Source organism: Phodopus roborovskii, unplaced genomic scaffold, assembly GCF_943737965.1.
Source record: "Phodopus roborovskii unplaced genomic scaffold, PHOROB, whole genome shotgun sequence".
Classification (NCBI taxonomy): domain Eukaryota; kingdom Metazoa; phylum Chordata; class Mammalia; order Rodentia; family Cricetidae; genus Phodopus; species Phodopus roborovskii.
Genome location: NW_026125052.1, coordinates 15411083 through 15430113, shown reverse-complemented (window position 1 = coordinate 15430113; position 19031 = coordinate 15411083). Strand labels below are relative to the sequence as shown.

The 19031-nt window shown below is 51.9% G+C and overlaps 2 protein-coding genes across 2 annotated transcripts; both read left to right on the top strand.

Moving 5' to 3' along the window:
* The first annotated feature begins 533 nt into the window (after positions 1-533).
* Positions 534-5240, top strand: Krt19 (keratin 19). The gene is made up of 6 exons (XM_051176852.1): positions 534-1035; positions 3599-3681; positions 3889-4045; positions 4335-4496; positions 4612-4737; positions 4863-5240. Exons 1-6 carry the CDS (start codon positions 607-609, stop codon positions 5115-5117), a joined length of 1212 nt encoding a protein of 403 aa, XP_051032809.1. The 5' UTR covers positions 534-606; the 3' UTR covers positions 5118-5240.
* A 4781-nt stretch (positions 5241-10021) lies between these two features.
* Krt15 (keratin 15) lies at positions 10022-14267 on the top strand. The gene is made up of 8 exons (XM_051176722.1): positions 10022-10607; positions 11470-11552; positions 11689-11845; positions 12232-12393; positions 12493-12618; positions 12796-13016; positions 13426-13451; positions 13912-14267. The coding sequence occupies exons 1-8, from the start codon at positions 10119-10121 to the stop codon at positions 14013-14015; spliced, it is 1368 nt and encodes a 455-aa protein (XP_051032679.1). The 5' UTR covers positions 10022-10118; the 3' UTR covers positions 14016-14267.
* Positions 14268-19031: the final 4764 nt, after the last annotated feature.

The following is a 19031-nucleotide window of genomic DNA, read 5'->3' as shown; positions in this document are numbered from 1 at the left end:
AACAGGAATCTGTATTTGTCAAGAAGGAACCGATGGGGAGTTGGGGTGGTGGTCTTTGCCATCAAGCAGCTCTGAGAGGTTGTTATTTCCAGTGGTGTGTAGAAATTTGGTGTGTGTGTGTGCTCACGAGGAGGGAGGGATTTATTAACATAATTCCAAAGGGGGCCTCTCAGAGTGGTCACTGAGTAGGGGGGCAAAGGGGTGTGATTCCTGAGGGCATCAAATTCTTGGAGGTTTTAAAGGGCCAGGGTGATACTGTCATTCAGGGAGTCAGCATTGTCTAAACCTGTGTAGTAGGGGGCTGAAGAGACAGAATAGGGACATGCTGTCTTGGCAGTAGCTTTGGAGTGGCCTGGGGTGGGGCAACTCTGGGGCCTCTGGCTCCTGGGAGGGAAGAGGCAGGGGCAGTGTCACCAGGAACTGACCAATGGGGAGATAGCCCATATTTGTACTCAGGAGCTTGGAAATTCCCGCCCCTGCGATATTTCCATCCCCCTCCCGCCTGGGGCATAAAAAGCCCCAGGTGAGGGCCTTGCCACTCCTCCTGCGGTCAGTTGCTCTCAGGCCTGTGTCCCCTGTCGCTTCACTCCAGTCTTCCTCCTCATCATGACTTCCTATAGCTATCGCCAGTCCTCGGCCGCCTCTTCCTTCGGGGGCTTGGGCAGCGGCTCGGTGCGCTTTGGGTCAGGGGGTGTTTTCCGTGCACCCAGCATCCATGGGGGTTCGGGCGGCCGCGGTGTGTCCGTGTCCTCCACCCGCATCGTGTCCTCGTCCTCTGGAAGCTATGGCGGAAGCTATGGCGGAAGTTTTGGTGGGACCCTGGCTGTGTCCGACGGTCTGCTGGCTGGCAATGAGAAGCTCACCATGCAGAACCTCAACGATCGCCTCGCCTCCTACTTGGACAAGGTGCGCGCCCTGGAGCAGGCTAACGGCGAGTTGGAGGTGAAGATCCGCGACTGGTACCAGAAGCAGGGGCCCGGACCCTCCCGCGATTACAGCCACTACTACAAGACTATCGAGGATTTGCGCGACAAGGTGGGTAGTGGCGGGGGCCCTGGGACCTGTACTTGCTGGGGTTGGGCGGCAGGGCGGGGAGGAGGTGGAAACCCAGCCCGCGGGCGGGCAAACCCGTTACACCTTCGTGGAAGAACCCGCAGGGTGGGGCAGAAAGGCTGGGCTGAACCCTGGAACTCGAATGGAGGCAGGGTGGAAGAAACCAGGACAAACAGGTAAGTGGGTGGGGCCTTCAGAGATGGTGGGGGCGTGCGTAGAGAGAGAGAGGGTTAGGAATACTCAAAGAGAGAGCAATGCGACAAGCTGTGGGCTGAGCAGAGAGGGAGACGGAGCCATAGTCTCAGCTGGATGCTGCAGGATATTAATCTGCGGACCCTTGGCTCACCTGAGCCAGCGACCCTCTTCCGGGAGTTTTCAGCGTTCTTTTCAGTGCTTATCTGTTGTTCTTCACATCGGCCCTCCTCCCACTCCTCTCTCCCCCAGGGGACCACCCAGGCTCGCATAGCTCCTTGCTGGCAAGGAGCTATGCACAAGGAGCTATGCGAAGAATGTAAGAGCTGGGGGCTGCATAGCAAAACCCCATCTCAAAAAAACATTTCTAGTCCCTCATGGTAGCTCAGGCCTATAATCCCGGCACCAGGGAAGTAGAGGCTATAGCAATGGTTCTCAACCTTCCTAATAATTCTGCGACCCTTTATTTAATATAGTTCCTCATGTTGTGGTGACCCCCACCCATAAAATTATTTTCCTTGCTACTTCACAACTGTAATTTTACTACTGCTATGAATCATATTGTAACTATCTGTGTTTTCCACCGGTTTTAGATAATCCTTGTGAAAGGGTCCGCTGACCCCAAATGGGTCGCGGCCCATAGGTTGAGAACCGTTGGGCTAGAGGTTGAATCATGGCCATGCTCGTTTAATATGAGGTTAGTCAGGGCGACATGAGTCTCTCTCTACACCTCCTCCCAAAAACCCCTAACATTAAAAAAAAAAAAAAAAAAAAAAAAAAGAAAAGAAAGAAAGAAAGAAAAAGAGAAAAGAAAAATGGGAGGGGGAGATGATGGCCCCTGCTTATGTGGCCCTCCCTCCTGGAGTACCAGGTATGGACTTCCCTCCTGGAGTATCAGGTATGGAGAAGGCAACCCTCAGGTCTGTGTGAACCACAGGCCTGTGTGAACCACAGGCCTGTTGCATGGGGCATGGTCTTCTCTGCCAGGGAAGAGCTGTGTCCTGAAGAAGTATACCAGAAACCAGGAAGGCAGGTCCCTCCCCACTATTTCTCCCAACATGTAGTTCTCTAGAGTGTTTTTCCAGTGCTATATGAACCCAGCATGGTGTTGGGTGCAAACGTTACAGATGCCAATCAAACAGCAAGAGTAGTGCTTTTTTTATTATGAGTTTTTTTTTTTAACTTTCTTTTTTATTTTATTCTTTGTGAGAGTAGGGCTTTCTAACTCAGTGACTCATGGCTGGAATCCTAGGCAGCACCCTCTTCCTGCCTTGGTCCGTTTGCCCTCCCTCACCCCTACTGGAGATGTATCTAGAAGCATTTCTTACTCCACTGTGAATGGTCACTCTGAATTTTATATTCTGCTCTGCTTTCTCCAATACGGCACCTCCCCAGCGCTGACGCAATTGCATGTGGTGGCTTACACCTATAATCCCAGCATTAGGAAACTGAGGCAGGAGGATGATGAGGTTAATGGCAGCTGAGCTACATTGTGAGATTCGGTCTGGAAAAGTCAAACCAGAGGAAACCAAGCCAAACAAAACAAAACAAAAACATAAAACAACAACAACAAATCATGCAAATGACTATCTCTCTGGTGACCCAATCTTTGAAAACATCAAGCCCAGGTATTTAAATCAGTGGGTGATTTGAATGAAGCCCTCAGATCAGATAGTCTTCAGAATGGGGAAACTCAGGATTCCCAGTTCTGTACAGGGATAGTACCAACGTGGACGTGAGACTGAGTGACTATGAAGGGTAAGGTACCCGAGGTGCCTGGCACATTGTAGATGATCAATGAAAGACAGCCCCACCCTGCCCCACCCCGTGGAAGGTAGAATGTGCTTTGAGGTTGGGATATAGATTGGGATAAATGATTTTTCTTCTTCTATTTTTTTTTTTTTTTCAAAACAGGGGTTCTCTGTGTAGCCCTGGCTATCCTGGAACTCATTTTGTAAACCAGGCTGGCCTCGAACTCAGAGATCCATCTGCCTCTGACTCCCAAGGGCTGGGATTAAAGTCATGCACCACCACAGCTCGTGGGACAAGTGATTTTTAATACCTCTCTGCCTTAGGTTTATAGACCTTTTAGACCACTTGAGTTTTACCTGAACAGGTCTTAGACATGTCCGTCTGGACTTGCCTCTCTGCCTGACTCCCTTCACCCAACCTCTTGCACAGTGTGTCCTCTGGGACTGTGGACCCACGCCAAAGCCTCCCAGAGAACAGGCTGGTGGATAGTATCTAGAGAGTGGGACTATTCATTCATTTCACTTTCCTTCTCTGGGAGGAAAGTGGATAGGTAATACCAGTTTGTCAAACTGGTACCAACTGCTGGCCTCCTCCCCTCTAGATTCTTGGTGCCACCATTGAAAACTCCAAGATTGTCCTTCAGATTGACAATGCCCGCCTGGCTGCAGATGACTTCCGAACCAAGTAAGTATCCCTGCTTTTGGGGCTTCAGAAGCCAGGGCAGAATGTTGGGAGGGACCCCAGGCATTTATCATTGCAATGGAGGGCTAGACTCTGCCCTTCCCCGCTCTTGAGCTAGATTGAAGCAAACCCCCACACACTCCTAAATTCTGGGGAAGCTGGCAGACACAGAGCCAGCACTAGCCTGACTGCAGCTATTTCCTTGGAAAGGTTTGAGACAGAGCAGGCCCTGCGCATGAGCGTGGAGGCCGACATCAATGGCCTGCGCCGGGTGCTGGATGAGCTGACCCTGGCTAGGACCGACCTGGAGATGCAGATCGAGAGCCTGAAGGAGGAGCTGGCCTACCTGAAGAAGAACCATGAGGAGGTGGGTCAAACAGGCCTCCTGTCCCTCTGTCCCAGAACTGAGAGACACTATTACCTTGGACTCACTGAGCAAAACCTCATTTCTTCTATCATCAGTATGGACCTGGCTTGTGACCATGCCTCTCACAGTCCCGGCAGGGCATGGTGACCGTCACATGTGCTCTCCATTGCTGGCTCCTGGACCTGCACCTCCAAACAAGCCCTCTTTGGCTCAGGGCCTGGGGGAGTGACCTGGTCCAGAGCCAGCATGTTTAGGTCTTGACATGCCCACTTCTGTGGTGTCTTTGCAGGAAATTAGTGCCTTGAGGAGCCAGGTGGGTGGCCAGGTCAGCGTGGAGGTGGATTCTGCTCCAGGAGTCGACCTAGCCAAGATCCTGAGTGACATGAGAAGTCAGTATGAGGTCATGGCTGAGAAGAACCGGAAAGATGCTGAAGCCTGGTTCATCACTCGGGTATGCAGAGGATGTTGGTATCCTGTGGGGTGGCAAGGAGAGAGACCCTGAGCCCCCCCCCCCACATAAAGATATGCCTTGGTGCTTATTTTCTCCTGGAATTGTCCTGTTACAGACCGAGGAACTGAACAGGGAGGTTGCTGGCCATACTGAGCAACTCCAGATAAGCAAGACAGAAGTCACCGACCTCCGACGTACCCTCCAGAGTCTTGAGATTGAGCTACAGTCCCAGCTCAGCATGGTATGTGTCTCCACCCTACGGGCTGCACACATGTGTCCATTCAACCTCAGGTAGCTTGACTGGTGGTTGTGCCTGCATTCAGGAACCTGCCTCTGCTGAGTCATGTCCCCTTTCCCTCTCCCCAGAAAGCAGCCCTGGAAGGCACGCTGGCAGAGACAGAGGCCCGCTACTCAGCCCAGCTGACACAGATCCAGGGTGTGATCAGCAGCATCGAAGCCCAGCTGAGCAATGTGCGCGCTGACACTGAGCGCCAGAACCAGGAGTATCAGCAGCTCATGGACATCAAGTCCAGGCTGGAGCAGGAGATCGCCACCTACCGCAGCCTGCTTGAGGGCCAGGAAGCCCACTACAACAACCTGCCCACTCCCAAGGCCATATGAGCTGATCCTGGGCTCTGGCCCTGTTGCCAGTGAGACTCCCTTGGTGAGGGGCATGACTGGGGTGATACATTTACTCCAGCTCTTTCCTTGACTTGCCAATAAAACTATCCTCCAGGGGAAGAACGATGCTTTGCTTATTTCAGCCCATGGAGATGGGTTATGTCTTAGCCCCTTGTTTTATTTGAACAGTGTCCATCCTGTCCCAGGATAGGGAGTGGGGATAAGAACACGCTGCTATGGTGATGGTGATCCCCATCTGTACCGGTCATTTATCTAACCTATTCTTTACAACAATCTTGTCTCTACTTAAGAGAGCCAAAGTGGGGCTTAGCGAGGTCCAGTGGTTGGTTGTGTATGTAGCTGCTATAATACGTGGCAAAAGTGAGGTGTGTGTGTGTGTGTGTGTGTGTGTGTGTGTGTGTGTGTGTAGAGGCCAGAGGTCAACATCAGGTGTCGTCTGTAATCACCCTCTGGTGTAGAGATTGCAGATGTGCAATGCTACACCTGGCCTTTTCTTTTTACATCTGTTTATCTATTTAGCGTGTGTAGGTGCGGATGCACACGCATGCATGCGGTTGTGAAGGTTAGAAGACGCCTTTCAGGAGTCACTTCTCTCCTTCCACCCACATGTGTTCTAGGGATCTAACTCAGGTGTCAGGCTCGGTGGCACTTGCCTTTACCCACAAAATCATCTTGTGACCCCACACCAGCTTTTCCTGTGGGTGCTGGCCTCCACACTCAGGTCCTTGTGCTTGGGCAGTAAATGATTCTGCAGCCAGAGCCATCATTCCACCCTCAGAAGTGGGCTTTGAAACAGGCTCAGACTTTGTTTCCTTTCCACTCCACTCCCTTGGGCTGGGATGTGTGTATGAAATGAATGCAGTTTGAACACCTACTATGTGCCATTAATAGAAACAACCCCAGAGGTAGGATGAGCTGCATTTTATACAGAAGGGAATGAGTTCAGAGAAGTTAAACCTCTGGCTGAGGCCACACGCAGCTATACAACACAATCAGGGCTAGCATCAAAGCCATCCTGTTCTTAGCCACTGTGACCCAGGTGGTCTCTTAGAGTTGACATCATTTCTCTTAGCCTTGTTTCATGTGACATCTCAGGATGGGGATCTCCTGAGGCGTTTTGTCCTGACACATTACTTAACCCACACTGGGGCTTTGGGGTTTAGACATTCTGTTTAAAGCAAGCTTGGAGTGGGTGTCCTTGTCAGCATATGCCTGTGTGCAGGTACCAACACATTCATTACACAGCCACCCTGCCTAAGACCCTTAACACCCACCAGCTCCTATCTAGGCTCAGAGCCTGGAATGTGTCTGGGCTGTGAGCTAGACCGCCTACCTGGGTCCCCAACCTGGCTTGTCTGGAGCCTGCCCTGAGCTCACAAAGGAACAAAATTGCAGCTTCCTGGTTCAGCTCTGCTCCTGGGTAGGTATGGTGACCCTGTGGTTTACAATTCAGCTGCCAAGAGCTGAGGCCAATTCAGGGTAAACAAGGGACCTATAAAACAAGGCCTTGGCTGCTGGGTGCTGGCTCTCAGGACATCTGGCAGGGACCTGTGGTGGAGGGGACAATAGGAAGGCCTATTAGGGAAGCACACTGAATGTTGGTTGCCCCATGCCATGATTCCAGATAAGCCAAAAGAAGGCGCTATTTCTTTTCCTGGTGGGTCTCTCTGAACCGTAACTTGCTCCAAATCATAAGGCTGATTATAAAAGTGTGGTCCCAGAGCCCGGCTCTCCTCTTTTCTGCCCACCTCTGCCTTAATAATACCTTCAATCACTTTCTAGCACTTAAATTCCCCAGAGGATTTGGAGCTGGTGGCAGAGGCCAGGCCTCACCCCAACCTCAGATTGCTGGGAGATCCTTGTCCCTGTCTATGAAAGCCTCTCTTGTCACAGCAGAAACCCTCCCTCTGCCCCAGGGGCCCCTGGAATGTGACTGTGGGGCGGGGTGTGGCAGGTGGCTGGGTCACCGATACAGGAGGATGCAGGTTGGGGTGTGGGATGAAGGAAGTGTCTCTGTGTTTTCAGGAGAAGGGCTTTGCTGTTTCAGGCTCAGAGCTGTTTCTGGGGCGATCTGGGACTGACAGAAGAGCTGGGTCTTTCCACTGTGGCTACTATCACGGTCCCTCCAGTTTGTAACACATTTCCCATCAGCCACCTGGTTCCTTCTGTGCAGCAGTTATGTCTGTGTGGGCAAAGGTCAGAAACAGGCGCATAGGCGCATATTTATCCAGCCTGCTGATGAAGATGCTGCAGACCTCACCTTCTCACCCAGACATGCGCTCACAGTAGCTGTTTGGACTGAGATCAAGGCTTGCCTTCCTTCCTTCCTTCCTTCCTTCCTCCCTCCCTCCCTCCCTCCCTCCCTCCCTCCCTCCCTCCCTCCCTCCCTCTCTCCCTTCCTTCCTTTCCTCCTCCCATCCGTTTTTCTTTCCTTCCTTTCTTGTGTGCAAACACATGAAGGCCAGAGTTCTTCTCCAATCCTTCCCATCTCGGTTTTTGAGACAGGGTCATGCTGTGAGTCAGGAGCTGACTGATTGGGCTAGATTGTCTGGCTAGCGAGTCCCAGTGATCTGCTTCCCCCCAATACCCCCTGCTGGGACTGTAAGCCTCTAGCACTATGACTGGCTTTTAGTGGTACTGGGAATCTGGACTTGAGTACTCATGATTGTGCGGGGAATATGCTATTGACTGAACCATCTCCCCAGCCCTGAGATTAGAGACTTACTTTTGAATTAGGACAGAGAAGAAGGCAGGTGTCACTACTGGCCTGGACCAGAGTGGAAGGAAAGTCTCCCCAAGAGCTGCTAGCGGGGAGTTAGGGTGCAGAAAGGAGCTGGCTGGAGTACAGCTCTCCCTCCCCCTGGGGTGATGGAAGATGAATTGTTCTCTGTGTTAATTGCTGGGGCCGCCATGTCTGCAGAGGGTTTAATGAGCTCTGACTGATCTGGGTTTGATTATTTTTCTTTGGAAGGAAAAGACAATATCCTCCCACTCATAAGACAATACTATACTGTCTGGAGCCAGCACCAGAAGGCCTGGCCTGCTGTGAAGTTGGTGAGGAGGCCTCTCCCCGAGGCCTGTAGTTCTCCTTTTAACCCAGTTCAGATAACAGGAACGTTTTCTATATCTTGCTTGGGTGGGTGGGTGGGGTGTCAAAGGACTGGCAAAGTCCTGGTAATCCCCTTTCCAGGAGGGTCCCGTGTTCGTGTTCATGGTGTCACCCCCTTTGAGCCTTCATTTCGTTCCTTCTGAAACTTGGGTCCCAGTTGTGCTCTGTGTCATGTGATTGGGGGCGGTTGTGGATACGGAAGTGCTTTGTCAATCTCGGACACATGGGGCAGAAGTAGAGGATTATCCTCTTACAGCAAAAGAATGGCCATCCGATGGCTAGCTGGAGCTGCCGAGCTCCAAGTCTGAGGGCAGAGTTTTTCCTGGAGAGGTCTCAGGAGGTGCAGGTGTCAGACCTGCAGCCATCAAGCCCCCTCAGATGGATGATGGGAAGTCAGGGAGAGGCAGGATGGGAATCTTGAGTCTCAGCATGACCCATAAAGTGAGTGTCCTATACCACAAAGAGGCTGACTGTGTAGACTTTCACAGGAGTCATTGGTAGAAATGGGGTTTAAAGACAGGCCCAAGGCACGCAGGTCCACTATTTACTATTGCAGCTCCCCATTAGGAGCTGTCCTGTGTGCTCTCTCCCGCTCCAGTCTGGGTGGTGCTGCCCACAGTGACATTGTCTTAGGAAAATAGGGCTATTTGAGCTGGTGGCAGAGGGCCCTCTTGAATGTGCGCCTGTCCTTTTGGGCCTCAGTGTAGCAGTGACTGATTCCTTGGCCTTTTCCGTGTCCCACCTGCCTGCCAGCCCTCCCCCCCCCCCCCACTGCTTCCACCTTCCTCCCAGTATTTAGGCACGTAGAGCACAGCCTCTAGCTCAGCCCCTCCCCAGCTGGCAGCAGTTGTGAAGGCAAATGGGGGTTAATCTGGCCCTGCTAAGCAGGGACATGTCTTTTGCTAAAGAAGGCAGGGGACTTTCTGGAACTTGCCTGGGTCTTATCTGCAGGGGTTTGCCCCAACGCGTCTTGGGAGCAAGCAGAGGTTCAGTGACATGTGCAGTTGGCAGGTGACAGGGTCATCAATCAGACTCCTGTCAGCCTGAGCCTTCTGGGCTTTTGTGAACTAGCCAGGACCCTGGGTTGGGGGTGGGGTGGGGGGGACTGAAGAGGTAGGAAGGACTTGTGGGATTGGAGTGATGGGAGGGGCCGTGAGAGGAGAGAGTCCAGGTACCAAGGATGGGAAAGAGGGACAGGTACTGGCTTTTCTGGTCAACTCCTTTGGAAATTGACTTGAGACCCTCTCCTCAGCCTTCACTGTGGTCCCCTGTGTTCTCATTCCTAGGGACTTCCATGGCCCGAAGGCTCGTGCACAAGGCATTTGAGAAGGGAGCCCAGAGCAGTGATGAGAGAAGCTAAGAGCAGGGAGCTATCTACCTGGCTGAGGTGCTCATGCTAGCAGTGGGGTGGGGTGGGGGCAGAGCTGGCCTGGCTGCTCTAACGGGATGGGGCATGAGGGAACTTGGAAGTTGTGTTATGCTGAGGGTTTGCTCTTGTGGCTCTCTTCTTCCTGAAGTGAGAAATGAACCTGCAATCCAAGTGTTAAAACTATGGCCTAGAGCAAAACCCCATTAATTCTGAATCATCTCTCTTGTTGCATTAAGGAAAAAAAAAAAAAAAAAAAAAAAAAGAAAAGAAAAGCTCCCCACAAGTGAGCCCTGTGGAGGTGCAGGCAGCTGTGTTTGTCTGGAAGGCAGAGGAGTTGGCTCCACTCAGGGGGAGGAGGCGAGGCCCCCACCCCCTCGAAAGGGTATATAAGGAGTCCCAGGCTAGGGGTGACAGCACTGTAGTCTGGTTTCAGCCCAGCTCAGAAGCTCCTGCTAGAGTCCCTCCTGATTGAAGAGGACACGAAGGCACAGGCTGCCTGACCATGGCCACCACATTCTTGCAAACTTCTTCCACCTTTGGAGGTGGCTCTACCCGAGGGGGTTCCCTCCGTGCTGGTGGAGGCAGCTTTGGTGGAGGGAGTCTCTACGGGGGAGGCGGGAGCCGAAGCATCTCTGCTTCGTCTGCTAGGTTTGTCTCCTCGGGGGCAGGAGGAGGGTATGGGGGCGGTATGAGTTGTGGTTTTGGTGGCGGTGCTGGTAGCGGTTTCGGTGGAGCCTTCGGTGGGGGTTTTGGCGGTGGCTTTGGTGACTTTGGTGGTGGCGATGGAGGCCTCCTCTCTGGCAATGAGAAGATCACCATGCAGAACCTCAACGACCGCCTGGCATCCTACCTGGACAAAGTGCGTGCCCTGGAGCAGGCTAACACGGAGCTGGAGGTGAAAATCCGGGACTGGTACCAGAAGCAGAGCCCAGCCAGTCCAGAGCGAGACTACAGCCATTACTTTAAGACCATGGAAGAGATCCGGGACAAAGTAAGTTCTCCTATGTCAGACAGAGGGAAACAGGCAGAGGGTGCCTTGTACACATCTGTAATAGCATCATTACTGCTGACTAAGAGAAGTCCTTCCCTGCCGTGTCACCTCGGCAAGGCTGGGATGCACCTGCTTCCCAGGCACATGTGGGAACACATCTGTTTCACTTGACAGTGCTGGGGGAGGGTCTTGGGAATCTCATTTGGATACATGGGGCTGCAGATGGGGGCAACGAAGAGAGAAACTCCTTCTCCCTGCCCCACAAAAACCTTCGGGGATTTTTGTAAATGTTGCTTTAACTTTTTGACCCGTGTGCTGTTCAGGCACAGCCTCAAGAACCCTAAATGCGAGGACTGTTTGCTTCAGGCCTTTAGGGTGTCTTTATTGCTGATCGTTGCTGTATCTTAGGAGATTCAGTATCGGCTGTGGCACCCGCTCACTTTCCCTTTTACTAACTGGATCTGTTTTCCTTAGCTGCAAACACGTTCCTTAGCTGCTGTCCAAGCTCCCAATGGCTGCAATATTTTGGAGATGAAGGGCTCTGCCAAGGCATGCAGGAGGCAGCCGCTATGATCTGTGCCCAAGTAGGCTGTTCTAGTGTGTCTCTGGAGATCTTTTACCTGACAGAGCCAACTGTATCCCTTGCAGCCCAGCCTTGGCTAGCCATGTCCCCCAGGCCATGCCAGGCAATGCTGCCTCCTTAGTGTTCTATGCCTTGAAGGTGCCCCAGGGAAGGTAGCATGGGTCAGCACAACTGAAGCGCACAGGAAGTGAAGCTGGGGAGTGGTTGGCAAAGAGGGGGGGCTTGGGCACAGGGCAGAAAAAGCAGCAGCCCTTAGGCACAACTTTCTGTCTCCTGCAGATCCTGGCTGCCACCATTGACAACTCGCGTGTCATCCTGGAGATTGACAATGCCAGGCTGGCAGCGGACGACTTCAGGCTCAAGTGTGTTCCCATTGCTTCATGCCCCAGCCCCAGCCCCAGCCCCAGCCCCAGCCTCCAGCCCCCAGCCTTCCTCCTCTCTGACTCAGAAACCTGGGCTCCTCACCTTTCCTGCCTTTGGCTCCTTTCCCCTCCACAGGTATGAAAATGAGCTGGCCCTGCGCCAGAGTGTGGAGGCCGACATCAACGGGCTGCGCAGGGTGCTGGACGAGCTGACCCTGGCCAGGACTGACCTGGAGATGCAGATTGAGCACTTGAATGAGGAGCTGGCCTATCTGAAGAAGAATCATGAGGAGGTGACAGCAAGACGGGGTGGTAGGAAGAAGACCAGGACAGCCAGTCTTTTGTCACAGTCTTCTGAGGGCTTGGTGATTAAGAAATGCACCTGGGGGGCCCCCACGGAGGTTCTCTGGACCCAAGGCCAGGCCAGCTGTGAACTGCAGGATTGGTTTGCATCATGGGCTTATTATCTCAAGATCCTTGTTTCTTTAGGACCCAGAGCAAGAAAGATCCTCAGAACTGAGGGGTCTATGTGATCCAAGGGGGAGCACAGACAGGGAGGTGTGATGACGTGCTAAGGTCGCATTGCGAGTTAGAGACAGAGTTAGCTCTCAGGACTCCCAATTCTTGGTTTGCTTCATAGCTTTGTCTCTAAATGGCTGATCCCCCCACCCCCTTGCAGGAGATGAAAGAGTTTAACAGTCAGCTGGCCGGCCAGGTCAATGTGGAGATGGATGCAGCACCTGGGGTGGACTTGACCCGCATGCTGGCCGAGATGAGGGAACAATATGAGGCCATTGCGGAGAAAAACCGTCGGGATGCAGAGGCCTGGTTCTTCAGTAAGGTGGGTCTGACACGCCCAGCTCTGCTCTCTCCCCCCTTCCCATTCCATAGGCCTCCAAGGAGGCCCATGAGGCTCATGTTTCTCACGTGGGACTTGCAGACTGAAGAGCTGAACAAGGAGGTGGCTTCCAACACGGAAATGATCCAGACCAGCAAGACGGAGATCACAGACTTAAGACGCACCATGCAGGGGCTGGAGATCGAGTTGCAGTCGCAGCTCAGCATGGTACGGTCACTCTGTCCCTACTGGGTGACACATGTGCCCATCGTTCATGGCTGGCAAAGCCTCACCCCACCTCACACATTCTTGTCATCTCAGGCACTCCCTACCACCCTCCCTCCCCTCTCCCTTCAGAGGGTTGCCTTCTAGCCTAATGGGTTTATGGGTCTGTTACTCCACCAGAAAGCTGGGCTGGAGAACTCTCTGGCAGAGGTGGAGTGCCGCTATGCCACACAACTGCAGCAGATCCAGGGGCTCATTGGTAGCTTGGAGACCCAGCTGAGTGAGCTCCGCTGTGAGATGGAAAGTCAGAACCAGGAATATAACATGCTGCTGGACATCAAGACTCGGCTGGAGCAGGAGATCGCCACCTACCGCAACCTGCTTGAGGGCCAGGATGCTAAGTAGGTGCACAGGTGCAGGGAGAGAAAGGAGGGCAACAGATAGGCTGGGGTCCAGGGCCATCATAAGAGGGAATCAGGCTATCCCAAGAGCTGCTTTGTTGAGTGGAAGGAGACCTAAGGAGTCTGGAGTCCTCCGTTCTGGTGTTCGGCTGTTACTTTGGGCATATCATTTCTACTCTCTGGACCTGTGCTTCTCCTGTAAATGATGGACAGGGCATGACTACAACTCCTCATCTGTCTGTTTGGGATGGAACCTGAGGGGCTGGCCACCAGGATGACCTAGCCCTTAGAAAAGTCACTGTGGTGTGGGGGGCGGCTGGAGAGGATGGCTCAGCTGTCCACTCAGGGCTCCTTTAGGGAGGTTGGAGCTTTCTTCATTGCCTCATACCCAGTGTCCCTTCTCTTTCAGGATGGCTGGCATCGGTGTCAGGGAAGGTAAGAGAGGGTAAAGCCGGTAGGTATGGGTGGGAACAGAGTATTGGAGGCATCATTCTACCTACAGAGAAGAGGAAGGAGGAGGAGACAGCTATCCCAATAAGTCAGGGTACTCTTGCTACAGATATCCCCCTTCCCCAGGGACTCTAGGTGAGACTGAGATTAGAAGTTTCCTAAGAACATTCCAGGTCCCGCAGGCTTTGATAAGGGCTTGCTTTTCTGCCCTATCTCACCTTCGTGCTGGTGTGATTTGATACTCACAGTAACTCCTGTTCACGTACAGTTTAAAATCCCCTGTACTGTTCACTGCTGGGCATCCCAGAGGTTACCAGCTCTCACTTCTGATGAGTAATCCACCAGACTTCCTGGGAGCTCCAGAGGGATTGTCCAGTGGCTATTTGCAGGAGTGCTGTCCATTTTCCCAGAGCTTAACCTGCCTTTTTTTTTTTTTCCCCTGCAGCCTCCCTGGGAGGAGGTGGCGGCAGCAGCAGCAGCAATTTCCACATTAGTGTGGAGGAATCAGTCGATGGAAAGGTGGTTTCTTCTCGTAAGAGAGAAATCTAAGTATCTGGTGCAGGAGAAAAGCCCCTTGCTACCCCTGCTCTCTCTGGGCTGAGAGAGGCACTGGCCAGCGAGGTTGGCAAAGCAGACTCCCTGTTCATGCCTGTTCATGAAGAGCTCTCCTGCTTCCCAGTCCTGGGCTCTGCATGCTTTCCCTATTGTAGCTTTCCCTGCTTTTGAGCATGGAGGTGCATGAAAGCAACTGACCTTTGTATGGCTCTCTGTCCCTTCAATAAAGAATCACGTTTCTTTTCATTAATGCCTCTTGGCTATGTGTTCAGTATTTCTGGTGACATACAGTTCTGAGGAAGTCACCATGCTGACACTTACCTCTGTTGTTTCTTTCCTCCTTGAATGATCATACATATTTTTATTTTTTGAGACAGGGTTTCTTTGCGTAGCCCCGCTGTCCTGGGAGTCAGTCTTTAGGCCAGGCTGGCCTTGAACTCACAGAGATCCACTGGCCCCTGCCTCCTGAGTGCTGGGATTAGAGGCGTGCGCCACCACTGCCTTGAGTGTGCATCCATTCATTCTTGTGTGTGTAAAGAGTTTGGGTCCCAGAAGGTGGCTCACTTTTCTGCTTTATCCCATGGGATGGGGAGGACTGGAGAGGGTGGAGGTGGTGTTGGAACCGTTGCCAGGGTTCTTTGGGACACTTACCATAGAACACATTTAATAATTATTTTTCAAGCGACAGCTGTACACCAGCTAGGCACACTTAATCCATGTGTCTGATTCAGTACTCACCACCATAGATGGTCAAGGTCTGTCCTTCCTATCTTAGAGATGAGGACCCTGCTGTTATAGAGATGAAGGGCTTGCTTGGTGGATGGGTAGTAAATTTTGGGGCTGGACTGGATCTCATACTTAGAGACTCCATAGCCAGGTCTTATTCTGGGATCCTAGGCCATGACCCTTCACAGCTTGTTGTGAGACCATGTTCCTGCTTCAGTCCTTACCTCACACATTGAACATTCCTTACTGTCTAGCTGTGCACATTTAGTCTCCAAGATGATCAGCCACACCCACCTCTGTCCCTCTGTAAAGCAGTACTTGGTCCCTTTGAAGCAGACACCTCCTTCTAAAGGACACATAAGTCCCCTACATGAAAAAGGCACTGGCTTCAGGAAGCCCCCTTTGATTTTTTCCAAAGTCAAAAGCCACTCTAGCCCTTGCTGCTTTCCTTGATCCAGACCTGCTCCAAATTCCCATCATCCCCTAGGGCTCATCACAGTAGCAGTGTCCACACACACATGCTTATTGCCTCTGGTCTGGGGCTACTTCCTCCTCCTCAGATCACATTGCCTTGAACAGAGAGTAGGAGAAGAAGGAGTGGCTTGGCTGGGCGGCTTGACTGGGCTGTGTCAGGTCTGGGTGAGGACTGGGCATGGAAGGGAGAAGTCTTTAGTCCTGCTGGGAGGCAAAGGCTGAGTTAAGCTCTAGCTGGTCTTCAAGGGAAGCACCTAGCCCCTTGAGAGTGTCGACATTGTCTCCATGGGCAGACTACTTCTCCACAGACCCTTGGCGGAGATAGTGCCTGCTCTTCTGAGGAGACTGAAGGGCCAGTGTGTCTCCAGACAGTACAGGGAGGCCAGACTTCCTTAGGCTGGAGGAAGGTAATGGATTACTGAATGTCTACACTATGCTGGGCCCTGGGCGGGGCTTCCCATGATACCACCTCATTAAGTCTCCCGCCAACACTGGGAAGTGGCCTCAGCCTCCAGTCAGTTTCAGAAAAGGAAATGGAGGCCCAGGAATGTGAAGTAATATGAATGATCTCACAAGCCAGAAATAGGAACACTGGGTCTTGATAAATCCCTTGACCCTAGGTCCTCCCCTCACTGCCCAGCAACTGCCCCAGGGGAGCAGACGCTTAGACATATCTTTTCAAAGAAATGTGCTCACTGGAACCCATTCTCAACCTTCAGGCGGCCTGTCCAAGTGTCATAAAGAAATGCTGTCAGAAAGATTGTTCTGGCAACCTGGCCTCTGTCTCTCATGCTGTGGCTTACACTCACGTGGAAAGAAGCTCAAGACAGTCTATGATAGCTTCTCCCTGTCCTAGGAGCAGTCAGATTCCGTATCAAGCCTCCTTTGGCTCAGGTGGTAGAAGCTTGTAGCCTGGTTCCTGCTCTGCCTTACAGGCCTTTGGGCCCGTATTTTTCTGCCTTCAGTTTGCAAAACAAAAAACAGCAAACAACCAACAAACCTCTCTGCAGAAGGTGCAGAAGCAAGAGAGGGTACAGCCTGAGGGTGGCATCTGCTTGCTTCCTCCTGCAGCTAGACCTTGAGTCTAGGGAGGAGGGGACACTTCCTCTCAGACAGGTGATGAGGCTCAGCCAGTAAAAGGGGATTGATGTGGTAGGAGAGAATCAACCTCCATAGGCTGTCCTCTGACTTCCACTGGTGCACTGAGGACAGCCTCGCCCACATACACACACAAGTAATAAAATAAATGTAAAAATATTGTGTACACATGCTGTGTGAGGGGGAGGAAAGGGGGAGAGAGAGAGGGAGAGGGAATGGGCTTTCTGTAGTCCCCCTTTACTCTTGTTTTTGCTTTTTTGAGACAGGGTCTTTCTGCCTGGCTTCGAATTCCTGTATAGCTAAGGATAACCTAGAACTCCTGACCTTCCTGACTACTGGGTTTATAGTTGTGAGCCACTATGCTGGCTTGGAGTACCTATTTCTGCTTTCCTGGGATCCCCAGTGATGTTGTCAAGATGTTCTTGGTACTTGTTAAGTCCTGTCTCCTTCTTTGTCCCTGGAGATGCTTGTACCCTGAGATGGCTTATGCCCTATGAGCTCTTAAATAGTTTCTTGGCAGAAGAGGTACACCTTCTGTCTGTCGTGGGCTGAGGTCAGGCTTGGGTTCCAGCCAACCTGAGGAAGCAGGCATCAGGTGAGCCCCCTCTCGTCCCTGCAGAGAGAGGTTGTCTTTAGGACAAGAACGTATGGTCTTGGGTGTGTCTTCTGCTCAGGTTGGGCTTCCCAGACCAGGCATGAGATAGGACTGCTGAATCCTCTGAGGACTAAAGCTGGTCTTTTCCCTTCTCTGGGCCTCAGTTCCCCAACCTGAAGAATGATGAGTATGGCAGGACACGGTGACCTGGGACCTCAGAGAAGAACCAGCCGCTGGATCTTCTGCAGAGCCCTCCGAGTGGGTCCTTCATTAGCACTGGCTGACCTTGTACATGGAGTTGGCTCTCCTTCACTGCTCTTGCTCGATACATAGCTCCCGATAGCCACCAGTCTCTTGGAAGTGTGCCTATGTGGTGGCCACCTACAAGTGCAATGGGAAGAAACAGGTCCAGCAGGACAGCTTTGCTCCCGAGACTGGGAGCTGGCGTAGCCCCCCGAATGTTGCTTCTGTGTGCTTTGTCTTATCACCTGCACCCACAGACAAAGGCTCCCCCAAACAGCTTCTCAGGTTTTCTCTGCACCAGGCGCTATGTTCAGAGGTGCAGCCAAGGATTCATTCTCAAAAAGGGTAGAGGAGCCACCTGCCATCTGCCTGGTTGCTATGGGTGCTATACAGGGACCAGAGAGGGAGGAAGGTGAAGCTGTGTGTCAGTGCAGGGTGGAGGCTCCAGAGGCTTTTCAGACTGGCCATCTAACAATGAGTTTGCATCTCCTCCCAGGCAATTCTCTCCCTGCCCCGTGACTTTTTCATCTCAGGTATTTGATAAGTCTTATGTACTCACTCCTCTAATACTTGTTTTTCATTTGTGGCCATTCATGCCTTGGAAGGTTAAGCAACTTTCCTAAGGTCACACAGCTAGTTGGTGGCCAATGGAGGCTTGCAACTCAGGTTCATCTCATCTGAAGTCTTTGCTGACCCTGCTGAGTCCCTGGGAAGCCTGTGTTGACATAAAAGGATTTTAGGATTAGGCACTGTGGCCATGCCAGAGCCGGAGGCACCAAGGCTAGTTTGAAGTGATTTCTGAGTAGTTCTGTAAGAAGCAGGTGTCTCAGGAGGGGGAGCTGTCTTCAGACCTGGGCTGACTATCAGGAGGAAGGTCTGCTTCTCAGGAGAGGATGAGGGACTCCATCTAAGCAAGACACTGTAGTAGGAGCCAGGGGAGAGGGTGCAAGCCAGGGAGGACTCTGCACATTAGCAACCTGCTGAAGACCTGCATAGCTCAGGGCCAGAGACTTGGAAAGACAATGTGCTGAGACCACCTTGGAGATGGTTTCACTGAGAGCTCCGTGAGAAGATTTGAAAAGCCCTACATTTCTTTTTGTTTCCTACTATCCCAGACCTCAGTTTTCTAAAGTGTGAAAGGAGGGTACTAAGTGGGACAGTTCTTATGGAAACCCTTCAATGCGCGAGCACTCTCATAAACCCCTGGGCTTAGGAATTCAGATCAGACAAAGTTGTTGGGAAGACTGACACTGCAAGCCATTAATGTCATTGGCTACCATGGGAAGCATTGCCAGGTGTTAGCAATGCCTGCGTATGGAAAGGCCAGAAGATGTTGCACCTGCATGGGGATAGAGTTAACATTCAGAAACTTGAGTTTAACTAGAGTTAACACCTCTAGGTATGGTAGACAGAGCCAGAGATGAGATTCAAGATGAGATTCAAAACTTGACTTCAAGGTGTCCTAAGGCAGATGAATTGCTTGTCTGAAATTCACCTGCTTCATTTAAAAGCAGGACTTAAAACACATACACACACATACACACACACACACACACACACACACACATACACACACGGACGGATGTAGCTCAGTGGGTAGTCTTGTCATGCATTTTGTCTAGCATGCGTGAGGCCTTGGGTTTGATCCCCAGACAGAAGAAACTTGGTGTGGTTACACTCACTTGTAGTTCTAGCATTCGGGACGTGGAGGTAAGGAAATCAGTCAGAAGTTCTAGGTCATCCCTGGCTATATTTTATTCGAGATCTCCCAGGGCTACATAATGATTTTGAAGTCATCCTGAGCTATGCAAATACAGTCTCAAGAGTAAAACAATAACACAATGAACAACATCCTTCTCCTCCTGTGAGACTAC

Coding starts and splice junctions, on each gene's coding strand:
- Krt19 (XM_051176852.1), top strand. CDS start 607: ATGACTTCCTATAGCTATCGCCAGTCCTCGGCCGCCTCTTCCTTCGGG. Junction 1,036..3,598: donor TCGAGGATTTGCGCGACAAG/GTGGGTAGTGGC, acceptor CCTCCCCTCTAG/ATTCTTGGTGCCACCATTGA. Junction 4,046..4,334: donor TGAAGAAGAACCATGAGGAG/GTGGGTCAAACA, acceptor GTGTCTTTGCAG/GAAATTAGTGCCTTGAGGAG.
- Krt15 (XM_051176722.1), top strand. CDS start 10,119: ATGGCCACCACATTCTTGCAAACTTCTTCCACCTTTGGAGGTGGCTCT. Junction 11,553..11,688: donor GCGGACGACTTCAGGCTCAA/GTGTGTTCCCAT, acceptor TCCCCTCCACAG/GTATGAAAATGAGCTGGCCC. Junction 13,017..13,425: donor CTTGAGGGCCAGGATGCTAA/GTAGGTGCACAG, acceptor CTTCTCTTTCAG/GATGGCTGGCATCGGTGTCA.